The sequence below is a fragment of the Somniosus microcephalus genome, chromosome 12 (assembly GCF_052327205.1).
Source record: "Somniosus microcephalus isolate GS21.2 chromosome 12, FLI_Smic_1.0, whole genome shotgun sequence".
Classification (NCBI taxonomy): Eukaryota; Metazoa; Chordata; class Chondrichthyes; order Squaliformes; family Somniosidae; genus Somniosus; species Somniosus microcephalus.
Genome location: NC_140998.1, coordinates 70,173,933 through 70,192,653, shown reverse-complemented (window position 1 = coordinate 70,192,653; position 18,721 = coordinate 70,173,933). Strand labels below are relative to the sequence as shown.

Below are 18,721 nucleotides of genomic sequence, written 5' to 3'. Positions count from 1 at the left end.
TTTATCCACTTTTGGTTTGTGCCTTTTCTCTCCCACATGGCAGCTGTCTTTCATTCTGCCAGCGCATTTCACACTTCATCCAGAGCCATCCTTTGTTTCTTTACCTGTCCTATTACCATCTTGTCTCGCCTTGCATATCTCTTCACCCCCCACAGACCTTCCCTTTTGTTCTTTCATTCCCTCCCCCATTTCCCAGCCCCCAAACTTGCTTTTTAATCTGTTTCATTTCCTGCTTTTTTTCCTCAGTTCTGACGAAGGGTCTTCGACCTGAAACGTTAACTGTTTCTCTCCCCACGAATGTTGCCTGGCCTGCTGAGTTTTTCCAGCATTTTCTGTTATTTAAGTTTCTGGTCAACTACTTTCTGGTTAAGTTTCTGTGTAACTACTTATCAGCTTTAAGGGTGAGATCAATGTTTGTTCAGAGAAAAGGTCTGATGAAAGGTCATTGACCTGAAATTTTTCTCCCCAGATACTGGCTGACCTGCTGAGTATTTCCAGCATTTTCTGTTTTTATTATAGGAAAAAAATGGAGAGTCAGAGGGAATTAAAGATGGAAATTGACAGAGAGGGAGAAATCTGCGAGACAAGTAGAACGGGGGTTGTGTGTGTTGTATGTATGTGTGTGAAAGGGGCCTGGACCTTGATAGAGACAGAAACAGGAGGAATGACAAATGGTATGACAGGAATTGTGCTAAGTGGCATAGTAGGGCAATAGAGGGAATAGTAGGACCGGCCTCAGAATGGGAGTACAGGAGATTCAAGTAAAAATGTCAATTGATATTTTTTTACACTGTATGCATGTTGTGCATTTTTCATGCAAGATATTAAAGTTAGAAATTGTGGCTTTGTCGTTGTACAGTTCTTTATTCCAAAAGATAACTCAGCTGGTTGATGTGTAATGTGCTGTCACCTTAATTAGTGTGATAGTTAAACGACGCATGGGACCGAAACCTATTTTAGAGTCTGTAAGTAATGTCAGTAGGGATGCGATCTAATTGTCCCAGTAGGAGATTACTTACACTATAAGTAACCCGCTAGCTTAACTTTGTTACCTGACTATTGGCATCCAAATAGCTCTTCACAGCACCAACCAGACCATTGTGATCGCGGGCGATGAGGATCAGGGGCCGGGGAGCAGCCAAAGAAGGATCGGGGGCCAGGGTGCGGCCATCAGCGATCGTGGTCTGGGAGGAGGGCTTTTGGGGGAATCGGAGGCCTGGGTGGGGGTGGGGGGGAAGAGGTGGGTTAGGTAGGGACCCTGGATCCAGGACGTAAGTGTAAACGCACTTATGTCCTGGATGCATCAGTCCTCGCCCTGCTGTAACTGTCGGGACCCGAGAAGCTTCAGTTAAACACAAAATGGAGGTTAGAGAGGCTTCCAACTTCATAATATTTAAATTGATGTTCCGCCTCCGGTCAGCAGATTGGCTGCCCGCCCCCCCATATAAACCGTAAGTGGCCAGGTTGGAGACGGGGTCAGGTCGGGATTCCGATTTTTAACAATTTAACTACCTCAGAGTCTATCAGCGAGGTACTGTTATAGCGCAGCCTGTGGAGGAGCAGGGCAACTCGGACAGCAACTTGCGGATTTCCGCATTTAACTGAGCATGTGCATACACCAGAAGTTGCTGTCCGATTTACTGCATAATAAGTGTTAGCCTCACCCTCATTCTCAATGCAAATCCGGGCCAATAGATCATGAAACCATGTAAGTCTACAACACAGGCGGCCATTCCGTCCATTGTGTCTGCCCCATAAGCTTTGTATCTTTCTCTGCTTCAAATATTTGGTCTGTCTTAACCATTCCCTGTGGCAAAGCATTACAAACTCTAACCATCTAGAGAGAAATTTATCCTAACCACTCATTGTAAATCGATGATCCATTGTCACTGACTCCACAACCAGCGGAAAGTTTTGTTCTATTCACTCCATCAAAACCCTTCATAATTTAAAAAATCTCAAATTTTTTCTTGCCCATCTCTGTTCCAGTGGAAATATCCCAGAATCTCAAGTCTGCCCTCCTAAGTAGTTTCCCATCTCTAGCATCATCCTGTTGAATCTATTCTATACACTCTATGGCTTTAATGTTCTTTCTATAATGGGGCTCCCAATACTACATACAATACTCTAACTGTGACCTAACCAATATTTTGTATAAATTCATCATGGGCCGGATTTTCCGATCGGAGGCTTCCTGCGTGCAGATGCCTCCGCTCTGGAAACATGCTGGCTCCGTAGGTCCCGACACTTCCGATCCTGGGCCTCTCCTGGTGCGCGTGCGCACAGAGTCCCAGGCAGTTTGCAAGCGTCCCATGGATCACGTGGGCCATGGGGAACCAATCAAAGAAGGGAATCCCCCTTCACACTTTTGACAGGTCTCTCCGCATATACCTGTCAAAAGTATGAATGGGGATCACTCAAAAACCACACTAAAACATTAAATACATTTTTTAACCACGTATTTAAAATTACATTAAATTTAATATTTTAAACAAAAATTTAAATTTGAAAAAAAATTAACGTTTTTACAGGGCTAAAAATAAACTTATTTTTAAAAAGTATTTTAAAATTATAAACTTTTTAAAACACTTTTGCTGGTAAAAACTGGCTTTACGCCTGCTTTTACCAGGCGTAAGATTTTTAAAGGTTTTCAGTGGGTGGAGGCTGTGCAGAAAGCAGAACTCGCCACCCGCGGAGGCCCTTCTCCAGGGCAGGCGGATGATCTGTATAGAGAATTCTTGGCAGATGATCTCGGAAGTGCTGGTTTTCAGTGCATGCGCTGCGCATACCTGAAACCACCACTTGAGGCCACTACGGGTGTGTACACAGCTTGTACGCACCCCTGGGGGTTGGAAAATACGGGCCCATTATTACTTTACTCTTGTGCTTTATGTTCCTACTTATTGGTCCAGATTTTCCGATCGGAGGCTTCCTGCGTGCGGATGCCTCCAATCTGGAAAAAAAAAATCTACGAACTTTCCTGCTGGCTTCCTAGGTCCCGACACTTCCGCTCCTGGGCCTCTCCTGGTGTGCGCGCGCAGAGGCCCAAGTATCCCAGGGGCGCAGGCAGTTCACAAAAGCGTCCCTGGGATCACGTGGGCCATGGGGAACCAATGGAAGAAGGGAATCCCCCTTCACACTTTAGACAGGTCTCTCAGCTTAGACCCGTCAAACGTATGAATGGGGATCACTCAAAAAACACACACAAACATTAAATACATTTTTTTAAAATCACGTATTTAAAATTAGATTAAATTAAATATTTTGAACAAAAATTAAATTTTTTGAAAAAAATTAAAGTTTTTTTTACAGGGCTACAAATAAACAGCTTTTTTTAAAAAAGTATTTTAAAATTATGAATGAATGAAAAAAATTGTAACTTTTAAAAAAAACTCTTATGCTGGTAAAAGCAGGCCTTATGCCTGTTTTTACCAGGCGTAAGATTTTTAAAGGTTTTCAGCGGGCAGAGGTTCTGCAGAAAGCAGAACTCTCCACTTGCAGAGGTCCTTCTCCAGGGCAGAATTCTTGTCAGCTCGCAAGTGCCGGTTTTCAGCACATGCGCTTCGAATGCCTGAAACCAGCACTTGAGGCCCCTACGGGTGTGTACACACCTCGTACACATCCGTAGGGATTGGAAAATACGGGCCATAAATCTAAAATGCTACTGGCCTTTTCATAGTTCACTTTCAGAAAATTGTGTGTTTGAATCCCTAGAGCTCTCTGTTCATCCACCCTTCAGTGTAATTTAAGTGTATACTCCCATTCCTCATTTTTGTCCTAAAATGTATTACCTCACACTTATCCAATTAAATTGCACCTGCCACCTGTCTTCCCATTCTGCTAACCGGTGTCTTCCTGAAGTCCTTTACAGTCCTGAGTGTTTTTACGCCAGTGATTTATAAAAATATAAACAGAAGTTATACCCCCAAACTGTGTCCATGGTTCAATGATACCTTGGCTCTGGCCTTGAAATGCAAATCCAAATCCTTGAAAACCTGGGAAATCTCTGGCATTAAATATTCTTACATTTTGATTAGCTATCACTCATATGGAAAATTCTCAATATATGCTCCAATCATAATAGGAATGAGGGAATATGGTTTAAATGCATGGTATACTGAAGTCCGAGGGCCAAATGTGATACAAGTAGAGCACGGGTGGAATGTTACAGGTACACCCATTAGGATGACTACCATGTAATATATAGCCACAAAGAAAGTTCAAATAAAATGACCTACCATCTTCTAACAGTTTGCTTTCAGTAACAATTTGTACATACATTTTATATAAAGAACCACTTTTTTTTTTAAATTGCTTTTATTTCTTACTACTCATTTCACAAAAAATGTAAGTTTCATACATTTTGAACATAAATATTGTAACATAGGTCAAATATAACATACCAATGTACAGGTCTTCAGTTCTAAGAAAAATCATGACAATAATACAGTATATTCTTATCTGAACGACATCACCTGCTTACTGGCAGCGCTTTAAATACCTACACTTTTCCAGGCGAGTCGTATCAAAATATTACAGGCAATGTCATGGCTACACAGGCTAGTCCTAGTGAAAGTGCAATACACAACTAAACATCTGTTAACTGGATGCAAACTCATCAGCTAAGCTTATTAAACAATCTCTCTTCTGACACTAAAATCCACCACCTACAGAAATCACTGTCCTCAGATTGGTCTTGTAATAAGATCACAGCATTCATGCATGGTTAAATTTTAATTTTATTACATTATCTTGAGGTGGAACTGATTTAATTTCTGGATTAGAGGCTGCAACTTGGAATAAAAGCATAAATGTGTTAATCTGCAGCTTTTTAATGAAATAACTTTTGTGCAGCTACAACTGGTTTTAATTTTAGTAGCCTTAACCAACTTTTTTTTACATTTTTTCTGCTAAATGCACAGAATCTAGTAACTAATATAGTCAGAATTTGACTTGTGACATCTTTAACAACTGTCAATCATTGTTATATTAAAAACTCAAGTGCTTGTAGAACCACATGTAAACCTTTTAATGGAATTGAGAATCTACATACCTAAAGACTACTATGACTTCTATTTTTATAAACTGTCATGATTTCAATCTTCATTTGCAGTCCTACTTTTTATCGTTCCTTGTTTTTAATATGTGCAAATACATTTCTGTTAATATACAAATATAAAACTAAAAAGGGATAAAACACGCTATAAAATCACATTTGTAAGCAGACAAGTAGTACTCCAGGTACTGCCTAAACAGAACATGAAATGATTACACAGGATACAGGCTAAATATGTACACAAGTGCAAGATAATGAGGCAATGATGGATGAAGTTAACTATAAAGGCCCTCAATTTCCAAATTTAAAAATATATATTGTTTGTGTAATCTCATCAGCTCCTGCAGTCTCACTGGTCACCACCGAATTTACATGCCTGTATATACATCAGTAATTTCAAATATGTATCATGTTTTGTTCTTTTAATAGTATGCCATTTTAAATGAAGAGCTATATAGGGGTCCCGTTCTATTCAGTTATACGCTACTTAAATTTTATTTTAGTCCAAGTAGCATTCAAACATAACTTTTATCTGCAATTTTCAATCTGAATCTTATTTACTAACTAGAACATTGAGTTTGGTTTGATTTGTTGTTCAATTATTGGTTTTGTAAAGTTCTCGATGTCAGACAGCTGATTGTGAGGTATTATAAAAGCAATTTTGTAATAAAAGTGACCTCCACACACATTAGCAGCATCTTTTGTTTCTATCTGATTCTAGGGATATATAGTGCAAGTTCATAGTATAGTCAACCATGTATCATCTATCAGAGAGAAGTGAGGTTGTACAAGTACCTCAATTATTTTTCTTTTTGTTAATATTAATGGTTTATTAATAATCAATTAACCTTTATATTACAATATCTGATATACTAGGCTACTCAATTATGTAATGACAAATATTTGGATATCTGGCATGAGTAAGCCGCATCAGTTGTTAAAAGGTAAAGTGGCCTTCATTGGACATAGCTCATAAGTGGTTTACATGAGACCCTATTTTAAAATAACAAATAAGGACAAACTTAGCTGTACAAATTAACTCAATCTAAAAGATCTCAAAAAAGTAGTTTCTACCCACATATCTAAAACCAGCTCAGCTGTGGCATTTTTATTTTGTTCTTTAAAACAAATTCTCCTTGATGCCATCGGCATTGTAGTAACTCACATATTGTATCAATGAAATATAAAGAATTCACTATATTGGAAGATACAGTTTGTGTTCTGATACAATATCTGAAGTTTACTGTGAGTCATTTATACAGGATAATATTCCAAGACCTTAATATTGAAAAGAAGTGATAAGAAATTGTAGCAATGAGGATCTCTTGTTTCTTTCACATGGAAGGTCTAGTTCATGCCAATTTGTGATCCACAGTGCATTAGGTCGTTATGACTGACACTCAGACTTCTGGATTCTGTCAGACGATTATTTCGTTGCTGCAGTTTGCAAAAGAGCAAGAAAAAATTCACAAGTAAGCTTTTGTAAAACATTAAAAAGCATAATATTCATGGGTTTATTGTACAATCTTATTTTGCTGGTTAAAGATTGTCAATATTTTCCAAATGATTAGAGCTGGTGGTATGAAAGGATATTTGCATCAGTGTTTTGTGTAGCAAAATGAAATCAATCTTAAAAGCATTTGTAAGGATTTTCTTACAATATGCTTTTTTGTAATTCTTTGTCTATTTTAAATTACAAATTATATGAAGTCTCTTAGGATTTCAGTCATAACTGCACAATTAATTTCCCTATTTTCAAGCTTGAAAATAGACAATGGTGCATTTTTTTAAATAATTAAAAATGTTAACTATTGTAACAGTTTCAACTGTTAACACCATTTTACACATCGTTAATGTAGAATATACTACAAATGCAAAATGGTACTCTGAACCCAACAGTGGAAAAATCTGGGAAACAAGATTGAGAACACAAGTGTGAATAAGGCTGTGCAACCAAAAAAAATCAATATTGTGCAATTAAACATTTCATCACAAAGGATACCAATAATTACACAAAATGTTATCCAAGCACATAGTGTAACCCAACAATACTAATTGCTTAGTAACCTGTGGAATATCTACTCATACAGCAAATCAAATGTAACAAAGAATTGTGATCAACATTAACACTGTCAAATTCATTAATATTTTCTTTTTAAAGAGCAAATGCTAATGGTACCTGGAATGGGGTGAGTGGGGAGGGGAGAAAAAGAGCAAAGAACTGGTTTGAAGGAGCTAACTATCCAGACCATACCTCTCCACTGTCCCAATTTAATTAGGTTGCCTAGTTCTGCAGATAGTTTCAATCCTGTCTTGTCTCAACCTTGGAGATGAGTTCCAGAACTTTAAGATATCCTCCAAAGCTAAAACTTTTTGGAATTATAGCAGTAAGAGAATAAAGCAAACACATACTTGATTTGTTGTTTCACATTTCTCAATCAGATAGATTAATACCTTACTGTATTTTAATGGCTATAGGAATGTATCATTAAAACAAGGTATTAATCCTCAATGTGGAAAGACACAAATCAAGTACATACAAGGACAAAACTTCCATCATTTGTATTTGTGGAAACAGTAACGATGCATTAAATTCACTGGTCGCACATTAACAGGACAAAAATGAAAATATTAGGTTACTCAAATATTCATGATGTTACTCGTATATTAAGTGTCCATTATTTCTGAGCTTTCCGGTGGAGAAATATGGTCCAGACCATGAAGTATCTGAATTTTCATTCCAACTGTTTATATTAATTCAGCTCCCTTATACATTGGGTTCAATAACTTGTCCAAGCATCACCATTAATGAGATCAACATCATCACCAAAATTTCCTTGATAACTTTCATTTGTTAGAATGCTTTGCTCTGGTTATCAAAAACTATCTTGGATTCTATTGATAAATGTTAAGGTTTAAACAAAGTCCTAAGGTCTAAATACAGCAACTTACCAGTCAGGAGTAACAGTTCTAAATGGTTTATCTCACCCACTATTTCCACTTTCGTCATTCAGGTAAGCTTTTCAATACAAGTTCAGTCATTTTAGAATGAACATTTTACACAATGTGACATATGAATTACTAGTTATTAAAACATGGTATAGCTGATCTCAGCTGTGACAACAGTTTGGGCACAACAGTTCTATGCCCCTGGGCTACGAAGAAGGAAAAAAATCAGTCTGATCCTTATCGCCCAGAATTGTCCACAATACTTGATCTGAGGCCTAACCAGTGATTTATAAAGTTCTAGCATTATCTCTTTGCTTTTATATCCCATCCCTCAATTTATAAAACCAAGTAACCCATATGTTTTTTTGACCACCTTATCAACTTGCCCTACCACCTTTAAGGATTTGTATAAGGGTGACCATATTTTCTAAACCAAATCCGGGGAGACACAGGGTGGGAATACAGCAAAGTAGCCAGGACGGAAAATGTAGGTTGCGCAGCGTAGCTCGGCAAAAATTAGTTATTTTGATGCAAACTGAATCTGCAAAAAGCAGCGGGAGAAGTCTCCGCCTGAATAATGTGGCCGCTGTTCACAGCAAAAACTTCTGGCTGTAATCACCGGCTCCTCCCCCTTCTCATAACCTGACACTCATCCACACCATCCGAGGCCGTGGAGTGCGCTCTGATCCGGCTCCCAGGACATCCACACGGCTCGGCTCCAGCCGCTGCTCATTAGATTGGTTACCAATGGCCCCTGTTACTTGGACATTTTGGCTCCAGGGCCAATTTCTCTTCAACCGAATTTCACAGGACTATGGGGATTCAGTGGGTGTGGGGGGGGGGGGGGGGGAGGAAAGAGGGGGAAGCATGCATACTACGGCCAGAGTGCAATCTCCACATAAATTAAAGTCCCTCATTGAGTCCACCCCTTCTACTGGTTGTAAACAGATCGACCAACATCCCTCCCACCTAACGGAACCTGCCCACCCACTTTATTGACCAACTGCAGGGCAGCTTGGGGTCATGTGACTCCTGATTTGAACCTGCGCGTATTCGGAGCTGAGTTTTCTGAATCAAGGACTCTTCCGGAGACATTGTTTGCCTGGGGACAGTCCCTCATCCGGAGACTGTCCCCTGAATACGTGGACGGATGGTCACCCTAATATACATGGACACCAAGATCTCTCTGCTTGTCTACACAGTTCAAAAACGTGCCATTTATAGTATACCGTCATTCCAGATTAGTCCTCCCAAAGTGAATCACTTCACACTTCTCCACACTGAACTCCATTTGCCATGCTTCTGCCCATCTCACCATCCTGTCACCTATAACTATCCTCATCATGATCTACTACTTTGCCAAGTTTTGTATCATCTGCACACTTTATAATGCTGCTCCCTACACCCGAGTTTAGGTTGTTTATAAAAATTGCAAAGAGTAATGGACCCAAAACTGACCCTTGAGGAACACCACTGCAAACCACCTCCCAGTCTGAAAAACATCCATCCACCACTACCCTTTGCTTCCTGCCACTGAGTCAATTTTGTATCCATACTGCCACTTTCCCCATAATTCCAGTGACTTGAACACATAATCTAGGCTATCACTTCAGCGCAGTACCCTGGGAGTGGCTGCACTATCAGAGTGACAATCTTTTGCACAGGGTGTTAAACCAAGGCCCCATATGCACTCTTAGGTAGATGTAAAAGATCTCTCAACCAACACTATCAAAAACAGATTATCTAGTCATTTATCTCATTGCTGTTTGTGGGACCTTGCTGTGTGCAAATTGGCTGCCGCAGTTCCCTATATTAAAACAATAACTACACTTCATTGGACGTGTAGTGGGGGAGGGGTCTTCAGGTCATGAAATACGATATATATGTAAGTTCTTTATCAACTCGTCAACCAGTGGAAATAGTTATTCCCTATTTACCTTTTCAAAAACCCTGAATTTTGAACACCTCTATTAAATCTCCTGACTTTCAAAAAAAATGCCCCAATTTCTCATCACTCCATAACCAAAGCCTGCCATCCTGATTATCTTGGTGAATCTATTATGCCTGTACTCTTTCCATGGCCTTGTCATCCTTCCTAAAGAAAGGTGCCCAAAACCAGACAATTTTTGAATTGCAGCCTAACCAATGATTTATACTGGCTTTGCATGATCACTTTTGTACTCTATCCCTCATAAAACCTTGTATCTCATATAGCTCCTCTTTTAAAAGCAGCTTTATCAAATTGTCCTCCCACTTTTAAAAATGCATACCTGAAACCCCCCCCCAAAGTCTTTCTGGAAAAACAATCTGCAAAATGTGTGGATATTAAAAAAAAAGACTTGCATTTATATAGCGCCTTTCACGACCACCGGATGTCTCAAAGCGCTTTACTTTTGAAGTGGAGTCACTGTTGTAATGTGGGAAACACGACAGCCAATTTGCGCACAGCAAAGTCCCACAAACAGCAAAGTCCCACAAACAGCAATGTGATGATGACCAGATAATCTGTTTTTGTTATGTTATCAGATGAGAACAGAATTGTTCTTGGCTGAAATGTCCTTCATGTGTCTGAATAACCTGCTGACACCCATTAACTCTCTCTCCCCCCCCCCCCCCGAGGGGATGTTAAAAAATTGCAAAATGCGAACCCACCCCACCGCGAGACACCTGCTGCCATTTTTACGGCGTCGGTTGCGTGCTGTGTCTATGTTCACTCTCGAGAGGCGGAACACTTCTTTACAATAGTTAAATCTGACTCCCACAGTGCAGTTGGGAGCCTTATTTAAATTTAACGCTGGCTGGCCAGGTTCCATGGGCTCGGGAAACCCAGCAATGAAAGAGAGACGGAAGCAGACGGCTGCAGAAGGCAAGTGCTTTTCCAGCACTGCTTGTGAGCCAGGAGGAGCAGGAGTGCTCCCCCTCCCCACCCAACCCCCAAAGCAAACTTTCTGCAAATCGTGGGTCGTGATCTTTCCCTCCCTTCCGATTGCCGGTCCAACCCCCCCCCCCCCCCATAGCTGGTCTGACCCCACCTACCCCCTTCGACCTGTGATCCCTTCCTCCCTCCCAATCCGTTAAATTTAGCAGGACCTTCGCGTTCCCGGGATTTCCTGGTTTTACACCCCCCCCCCCCCGTAAATATTGGGGTCCCAATGTCTAAGCTTACACATGAATGGTGAGGCACCATACCTCAGAAAACCTTAAGGAAAGTAGAGGGGATGGGGGGGGGGAAATGGCAGAAAATTGAGAGATGCGAGAACAGCCAACAAATATATATGTTGTATGCGATTATATATGTGGTATATGGTTACTGTTTCCAGATTTGGGCGCCTTTCTTTAGGAAGGATGTCAAGACCATGGAACAAGTACAGGAGAGCATCAAGATAACAAGGATGAGAGGTTTTAATGTTGAGGAGAGACTAGAGAAACTGTGCTACCAAACTATCAATGCAAACTTGGATATACAAACTCTATTCCTTTATCCAAGTCATTAAAAATGGTGAAAAGCGGAGGACTCAGTACAGATCTGTGGGGAACAGCACTTGTCAACATTCCGCCAATCAGAGAACGAACCCTTTATCCCTACTTTCTGTAACCTACTTCCCAACCAATTACCAACCCATGTCACAAAGTTAGCTCCAATTCCATGTACTCTGATTTTTGCTAATAATTTCTTGTGAGAATCCTTATCAAATGCCTTCTGGAAGCCCATATAGACATTATCCAGATACTCCCTTATCCACCATGCCAGTCACCACCTCAAAAATGCAAGATTAGTCAGACATGACCTACCCTTCATGAATCAATGCTCACTCTCTTTGATCAACTGATACCTGTCCTAGTGCTCAGTCACTTATGATTGATTTTATTAACTTCCCACAATTGATATTAAACGGATAGGTTGGTAGTTACCCTGGTTTCTATCTCCCTCCCTTCTTTGTAATGGAGATACATTTGCAATTTTCCAATCTAAGGGCACAATTCCTGAATCTAGAGAGCTTTGGAAAAGTGACTAATGCAATTTACTTACCTATTTCTTTTAATACCCTGGGATAGAAACCATCAGGTCCTGGGGATTTGCATATATTAAGTCCCATTACTTTCTCTATTACCATTAAAAAAAAAATTATATTAAATCCACCAAGTTTCTCCCCATGACTTATCTTTAGGTTCCCATGTACCACTAATAGTTTGTCGTCCTCCTCCACTGTGAAAATGAATACAAAATACTCATTTAACAAGTCTTCATTTTTCTTATTATCCGTTGTCTTTCGGACAAAGTCAACATGGATTTACAAAAGGTAAATTGTGCTTGACTAATCATCTGAAATTTTTGAGGATGTAACTAGTAAAATAGATAAGGGAGAACCAGTGGATGTGGTGTATTTGGACTTTCAATAAGGTCCCGCATAAGAGATTAGCGTGTAAAGTTAAGGCACATGGGTTTGGGGGCAAGGTATTGACGTGGATAGAGAACTGGTTGGCAGACAGAAAGCAAAGAGTTGGAATAAACGGGTCTTTTTCCGAGTGGCAGGCAGTGACTAGTGGGGTATCGCAGGGATCGGTCCTTGGACCCCAGCTATTCACAATATATATTAATGATCTAGACAAGGGAACTAGATGTAATATCTCCAAATTTGCAAATGACACAAAGCTGGGTGGGCGTGTGTGCTGTGAGGAGGATGCCGAGAAACTCCAGTTTGATTTGGACAGGTTGGGTGATTGGGCAGAAACATGGCAGATGCAATATAACGTGGATAAATGCGAGGTTATCCACTTTGGTGTCAAAAACAGGAAGGCAGATTATCTGAATGGCAATAGATTGGGAGAAGGGGAAGTGCAACGAGATCTGGGTGTCCTTGTGCACCAGTCGCTGAAGGTAAGCATGCAGGTGCAGCAGGCGGTTAAGAAGGCAAATGGTATGTTGGCCTTCGTAGCGAGAGGGTTTGAGTACAGGAACAAGGATGTCTTGCTGCAGTTGCACAGGGCCTTGGTGAGACCACATCAAGTAGTGTGCAGTTTTGGTCGCCTTATCCGAGGAAGGCTGTTCTTGCCATGGAGGGAGTTCAGTGAAGATTCACCAGGCTGATACCTGGGATGGCAGGAATGACGTATGAGGAGAGATTGGGTTGATTGGGCTTCTACTCGCTGGAGTTTAGAAGAATGAGAGGGGATCTCATTGAAACTTATAAAATTCTGACAGGACTGGACAGACTAGATGCAGGAAGGATGTTCCCGATGGTCGGGAAATCCAGAACCAGGGGTCACAATCTAAGGATAAGGGGTAAGCCATTTAGGACAGAAATGAGGAGGAATTTCTTCACCCAGAGAGTGGTGAACCTGTGGAATTCTCTACCACAGAAGGCAGTAGAGGCCAATTCATTAAATATATTCAAGAAGGAGTTGGATATATTTCTTAAAGCTAAAGGGATCAAGGGATATGGGGAGAAAGCAGGGACAGGGTACTGAATTTGGATGATCAGCCATGAGCGCATTGAATGGTGGAGCAGGCTCGAGGGGCCGAATGGCCTACTCCTGCTCATATCTTCTATGTATCTATGCCGTTCCCTTTACAGCTCCCCTTCTCTTAATATATTTATAACAACTTTAGCGGTTAGCTTTGATATCCCATGTAAGTTTTCTTTTCGTTCCTTTTTGTACTTCTAATTCATTTCTTTGTATCCCTTTATTGCTTTTTATGGCTCACTCATTCTGTTGGATTTCCATTTTTCGTTGCATTTGTGCAAGCCTTTTCTTTTAGCTTGATACTGTCTCCTCATTTGTTGACCATGGTTGCCTGAAGTGGAGCCTTTTCCTTATAAGGGTATGTACTAATTTTGTATTATACCAAATACGTTTTTGAATACTTCTCAGCGTTTGTAGGTTTACCCATCAATAGTTCAGCCCAGTTTACTGTGGTCAGTTTATTTCTCATCCCTTCAAAGTTTGCCTTACTTAAATTTATAACCTTGTTTTTTGACTCTCCCTTCTTCCTCTCAAGCCTAATATTAAATTAAATCATATTATGGTTACTATTTGCAAGATGTCCCCTTACTATTAGATTAACTATTTCTGGTTTGCTATTCATCAGTAAATCCAGTATGGCCTGTTCCCTCCTTGATTCTAAAATATATTGTTCTAGAAAACTGTCCCGAATACGTTCTAGAAATTCATTGCCTTTACTACTCGAGTTGTTCTGCTTCTCCCAGTCAATGTGAAAATTAAAATCTCCCATTATAACCACTTTGTTTTTGCTACAGGCTTTCCTGCTCTCTCTTTATAAATCCCCTCACTGCACTACTACTATCAGGAGGTCTGTAGACAATTCCTAGCAGAGTCTTGCATGCTTTGCTGTTTGTACATCTACCCATAGTTTCCACTACCCAATCATCCTTACTGAAATCCCTTTTCTACTGCGGTAATTCTGCCCTCTATCAATATTTCTACTCCCTTTCCGTTCCCAATTTCCCAGTCCTTTTGAAAGATCCTACAGCCTGGAATATTTAGCTCCCAGTTATGCTCAGGTTGTAGCCAGGTCTCTGCAATGGCTACATCATACCCTTTAAACTAAATTTGTGCTTCCAATTCACTTGTCTTTTTTATGCTAGGTGCATTCTTGTGCAGAACTTTTATCCGGGTAACTGTCGTCACCCTGGTGATGTGCCCTGCTGGTCTTTTACTCACTTTTTGGCTAGGGGTGGATCTTCCCCTCCTCCTTGGCCTCCATATTGGCTGTAAAATTTTACGATTTTCCTTCTTTGTACCCAATCTCCCGAGAACAGGATGCCGCTATACCTCAGATCAATGTCATCCAACGCTTAGACCTATTTAGAGTTTTGTACGGCACTCAACTTCTTGAGATTGTCAGAACGATCTCAAAAGGAACTAACCATAAATGATGTTTTTCTAAACAGAAATTAACTGATATTTTCAGTAACTTTTTACAATAGATATTCCTTAGAAAAAAAATCATATACAACCTTCAAAAGTCCAGCTGCCACACTGATAGTTTTCTCTCACAAACGGCAAACACCAGCACTTTACTCAATAGCAAGAAATCGACGTCAGTAAATGATCACATGGTCTTATTTTTATTTTGCACCAAATATAAGAATACTAGAGAGTTCAGAGAGAAATTCCATGTCACTGTAGAGATGATGTCACAAACTGGATTGTACTCTATGATTTAGATGGATATTTAATAGGAACATACGAACAGGAGTAGGCCATTCAGCCCTTGCGCCTTTTCCGCCATTCAATTAGATCGTGGCTGATCTGTATCTTAACTCTATCTACCCACCTTGGTTCCGAAACCCTCAATACCCTTGCCTAACAAAAAATCTAGCAAACTGAGTTTTGAAATTTCCAATTGACCTAGCCTCAACAGCTTTTTGGGGCGAGAGTTCAAGATTTCCACTACCCTTTGTGTGAAGAAGTGCATCCTGACATCACCCCTGAACGACCTAGCTCTAACTTTGTTATGCCCCCTTGTTGTGGACTTCCCCCACCAGAGGTAACAGTTTCTATCTACCCTATCAACTCCTTTAATCATCTGAAACACATCAATTAGATCACCTCTTAATCTTCTATTCTCAAGGGAATACAAGCCTAGTCTATGCAATCTATTGTCATAATTTAACCCTTTTAGCCCCGGTATCATTCTGGTGAATCAGCACTGCATCCCTTCCAAGGCAGTACTCTAAATGAAGAGCTTTATATAACTAACATAACTTCCACCTCCTTGAAATAAAGGCCGACATTCCATTAGCCTTTTAAATTATTTTTGTACCTGTCTACTAGCTTTTAGTGAGTTCTGTACTTGCACCCTTAAATCTTTATGCTCCTCCACAGTTCCTTGCTTTTCACCATTTAGAAAATACTCTGATCTATCTTTCTTGGGTCCAAAGTGGATGATCTGACACTTCCCCACATTGAACTCAATCTACCAGTTTTGCCCACTCACTTAATCTATCAATGTCCCTTTGCAACATTTTGTTCCCATCTACACTATTTACTGTGCTACCTAACTTGGTGTCATTAGCAAGCTTGGATATATGGCTCCCTATTCCTTCATCTAAGTCATTTATAAATATAGTATAAAGCCAAGGCCCCATTAAATATTTGAAAGGTAACCCACACAGGCCAGAGGAAGGACTTCAACTTATTTTTGTAAAAAGATAAAATTTATTCGAATAATAAAGATTTGCCCTTTAAAGCAGGAAGGAAAGTTAGTAGACAGTTAGAAATTCCTTTGGAGAAGTTTATGCCCACACCAGTACATGTTAATACACAAAGGTTTAAAAAGACCAGTATGTACCTCCATGTTACTAATTATTTTCTGTGGGTTAAATAGTAAGTGTGAATTATTGTTCAAATCACAATATCTATTCTATATGCTCTGGCTAAAAGTAACCAGCCACTGTATTAATTAGATCCTTTGCTCTGAATTATTAACTTCATTCTTAACAATGGAGCCAGCTACCACATTTTTAAGATAAAATATCTTAGGATACTGTAGACTGTGCAACACAGATAGCACTAACACTGCATCTTTGTTTTGGTGTTACCCAACAAGAAATAGTTAACTAATCTTTTTCAAAAAAGAAACATGGGAAAAATGCAGTAGATTATATGCTATTGATTCAATACTGGTGAGATGCAAGATTCGCCCTTTAAAGCAGGAAGGAAAGTTAGTAGACAGTAAGAAATTCCTAGGGAGACGTTTATGCCCACGCCAGCACATGAATATACATGGTAATACACAAAAGGTTTAAAAAGACCAGTTTGTACCTCCATGTTACTAATTATTTTCTGTGGATTAAATTGTAAGCAAAAGGCAAAACATTCCAGTTAGTAAGAAGCATTCCTTTTTAAATTATCCCACAGGTTAGCTGGCAATTAGTAAAATGTACATCTATATATAAAGCATTTATTGAACTTATTTAAGAATTGTTAGTTTCAATAAATGTTACACAGTACAGAATGCTGAAGTCAAGATAGGTTGAAAGCACTCGGGATTAAATCCATGCCCTTCTCCAATAAATAGTGTGTTAGAGATGCAAAGGTTTGAAACATTTCTCCATGAGAGAAACTCTCCAGCTAATTCAAGCTGGAAATTCCTGAATTTGTTTGCCATAGTAGGAAGTCAGTAAGAATCTACTGTTAACACATGCTGAACTCTGTAGTGACTGCAGCATTCCTTACAATATGTAACAGGGTTAAGACACAAAAACAAGGGGGGGGAAATTTAGATAGGAGCAGCAGTGTCTTATCTGAAGCCAGAGGTAATTCAATGTGAGACACAAAGGCATTTTAAAACACGGACTTAATTCTGGCAGAAAAAATCCTTGCAAGATGATGATAGTGAAAAAGACAGCAAGAAATGTATATATGCCATTGAGAAATGTCTAAGTGCAAGTAGTTAACATAAATAAAAATCTTTTTAATAAATAACAGAAATGTAAAACATGTCTGTTTTTAGGAATCTTCAGCCCAGACACTGCCACTGATATTGACTGGTAAAAATGCATAGGGCTTACTTGAAAAGGATCTTCAGTAGCCTTGCCACCTGTGTTAAGTACATTCAAAGAGCTGGCACGCTTCATGCTGCAACCATGACAGTGACATGCAAGGATAAACCAATCAAAATTACTGCAAACTAATGCTCAAGGTGACAAAGCACAACAGATTTTGAAGTACAGTAATTTATTCTATCCTCACCCAACAAATAAAACGTGTTTCCTGGTAGATCTTGAAGTCACAGATATCACACATTATTCTTCACACATGAAGGAAGAAGTCACTTATAAACAATATGCTAAAATAATTTGGTTTTTAATCACTTATTATTTTCATACTCACTTATGTGTGATACGATCAGTTTCTACTTGAATTTTCAAAGTGGAATCAATTTTCTTTGGGTCAGTGTAAATTAACTGCTGTATTCCTATCATGATGTGTGACAGACATTAATACCATTCTTAAGTGAAAGCAAATGTAATCTGAAATTCATCTAAAGAGTAATTTCTAAATTTTAATGTTAAAATCATTGACTATGCTTTGTGAATAAAAGGTTTTCTAAAACTGTTCTATTTACCAGTAATAATTACCATTTTCTCTAGAGAGCACTAAATTGACTTAAATTTAGTAGGTTGATTTAACCATTGTTCTCTTTTGTTTTCTCTTCTCTCTGAACCATGAAGTTTAAATATGTTTTGCAGCTAAAATGAATGACATGGATCACAAAAGAAAAACAAGTGTGAGAAAAAGGTCAAGCCGAAAAAAGTGTTAGAAAGATTTGCTCAGGCAGCGTTGCATCAATCAAGCAAGATTGGAATGTTGAAAACCTTTATCCAAACTTGCTCTAGCAGACTAACATCCAAAGATCCAGTCAGTGCAATCCTGATTATCCTCGATGCATTTAGAGTTCAACAGACTCTTCCTCCGCACCAGTCACAAGTGCATCACACTACTATTCAGAACTCTACATTGAAATGACGAGATCTCTTTGTTTAGCATCAAAATGTTTTCTCCTGAGCCTTGTTCAGGCATTTACACATACTTTGGCAACATTTCTTTGCTTCAAAATATTTCAAGTTTCCCCTGAGACAGCAATAGAGTCAGAGCCATAGACTATTAACATCCCATGATCTAGAAGATTGGAAAGGTGCTTCAAACAAAACAATTATTTTGTTTCCACTTTCTATCCCAATGAAA

At 39.4% G+C, this 18,721-nt stretch overlaps 1 protein-coding gene across 5 annotated transcripts in view; it reads right to left on the bottom strand.

Moving 5' to 3' along the window:
* Positions 1–4,298: 4,298 nt before the first annotated feature.
* Positions 4,299–18,721, bottom strand: part of klc1a (kinesin light chain 1a) — a 131,624-nt gene continuing 117,201 nt past the window's right edge. For 2 of the 5 annotated variants that reach the window (XM_086003063.1, XM_086003062.1), the window contains exons 15-16: positions 17,545–17,611; positions 4,299–6,493 (exon numbers count right to left, since the gene is read on the bottom strand). In XM_086003063.1, coding sequence (XP_085859189.1) covers positions 6,404–6,493; positions 17,545–17,611 — 157 coding nt within the window. In that variant the 3' untranslated portion in view covers positions 4,299–6,403. Of the gene's footprint in view, positions 6,494–17,544; positions 17,612–17,866; positions 17,952–18,721 lie in introns of those variants that run through there. The other 3 variants (XR_015080210.1, XR_015080211.1, XM_086003066.1) reach the window with 3 other exon arrangements.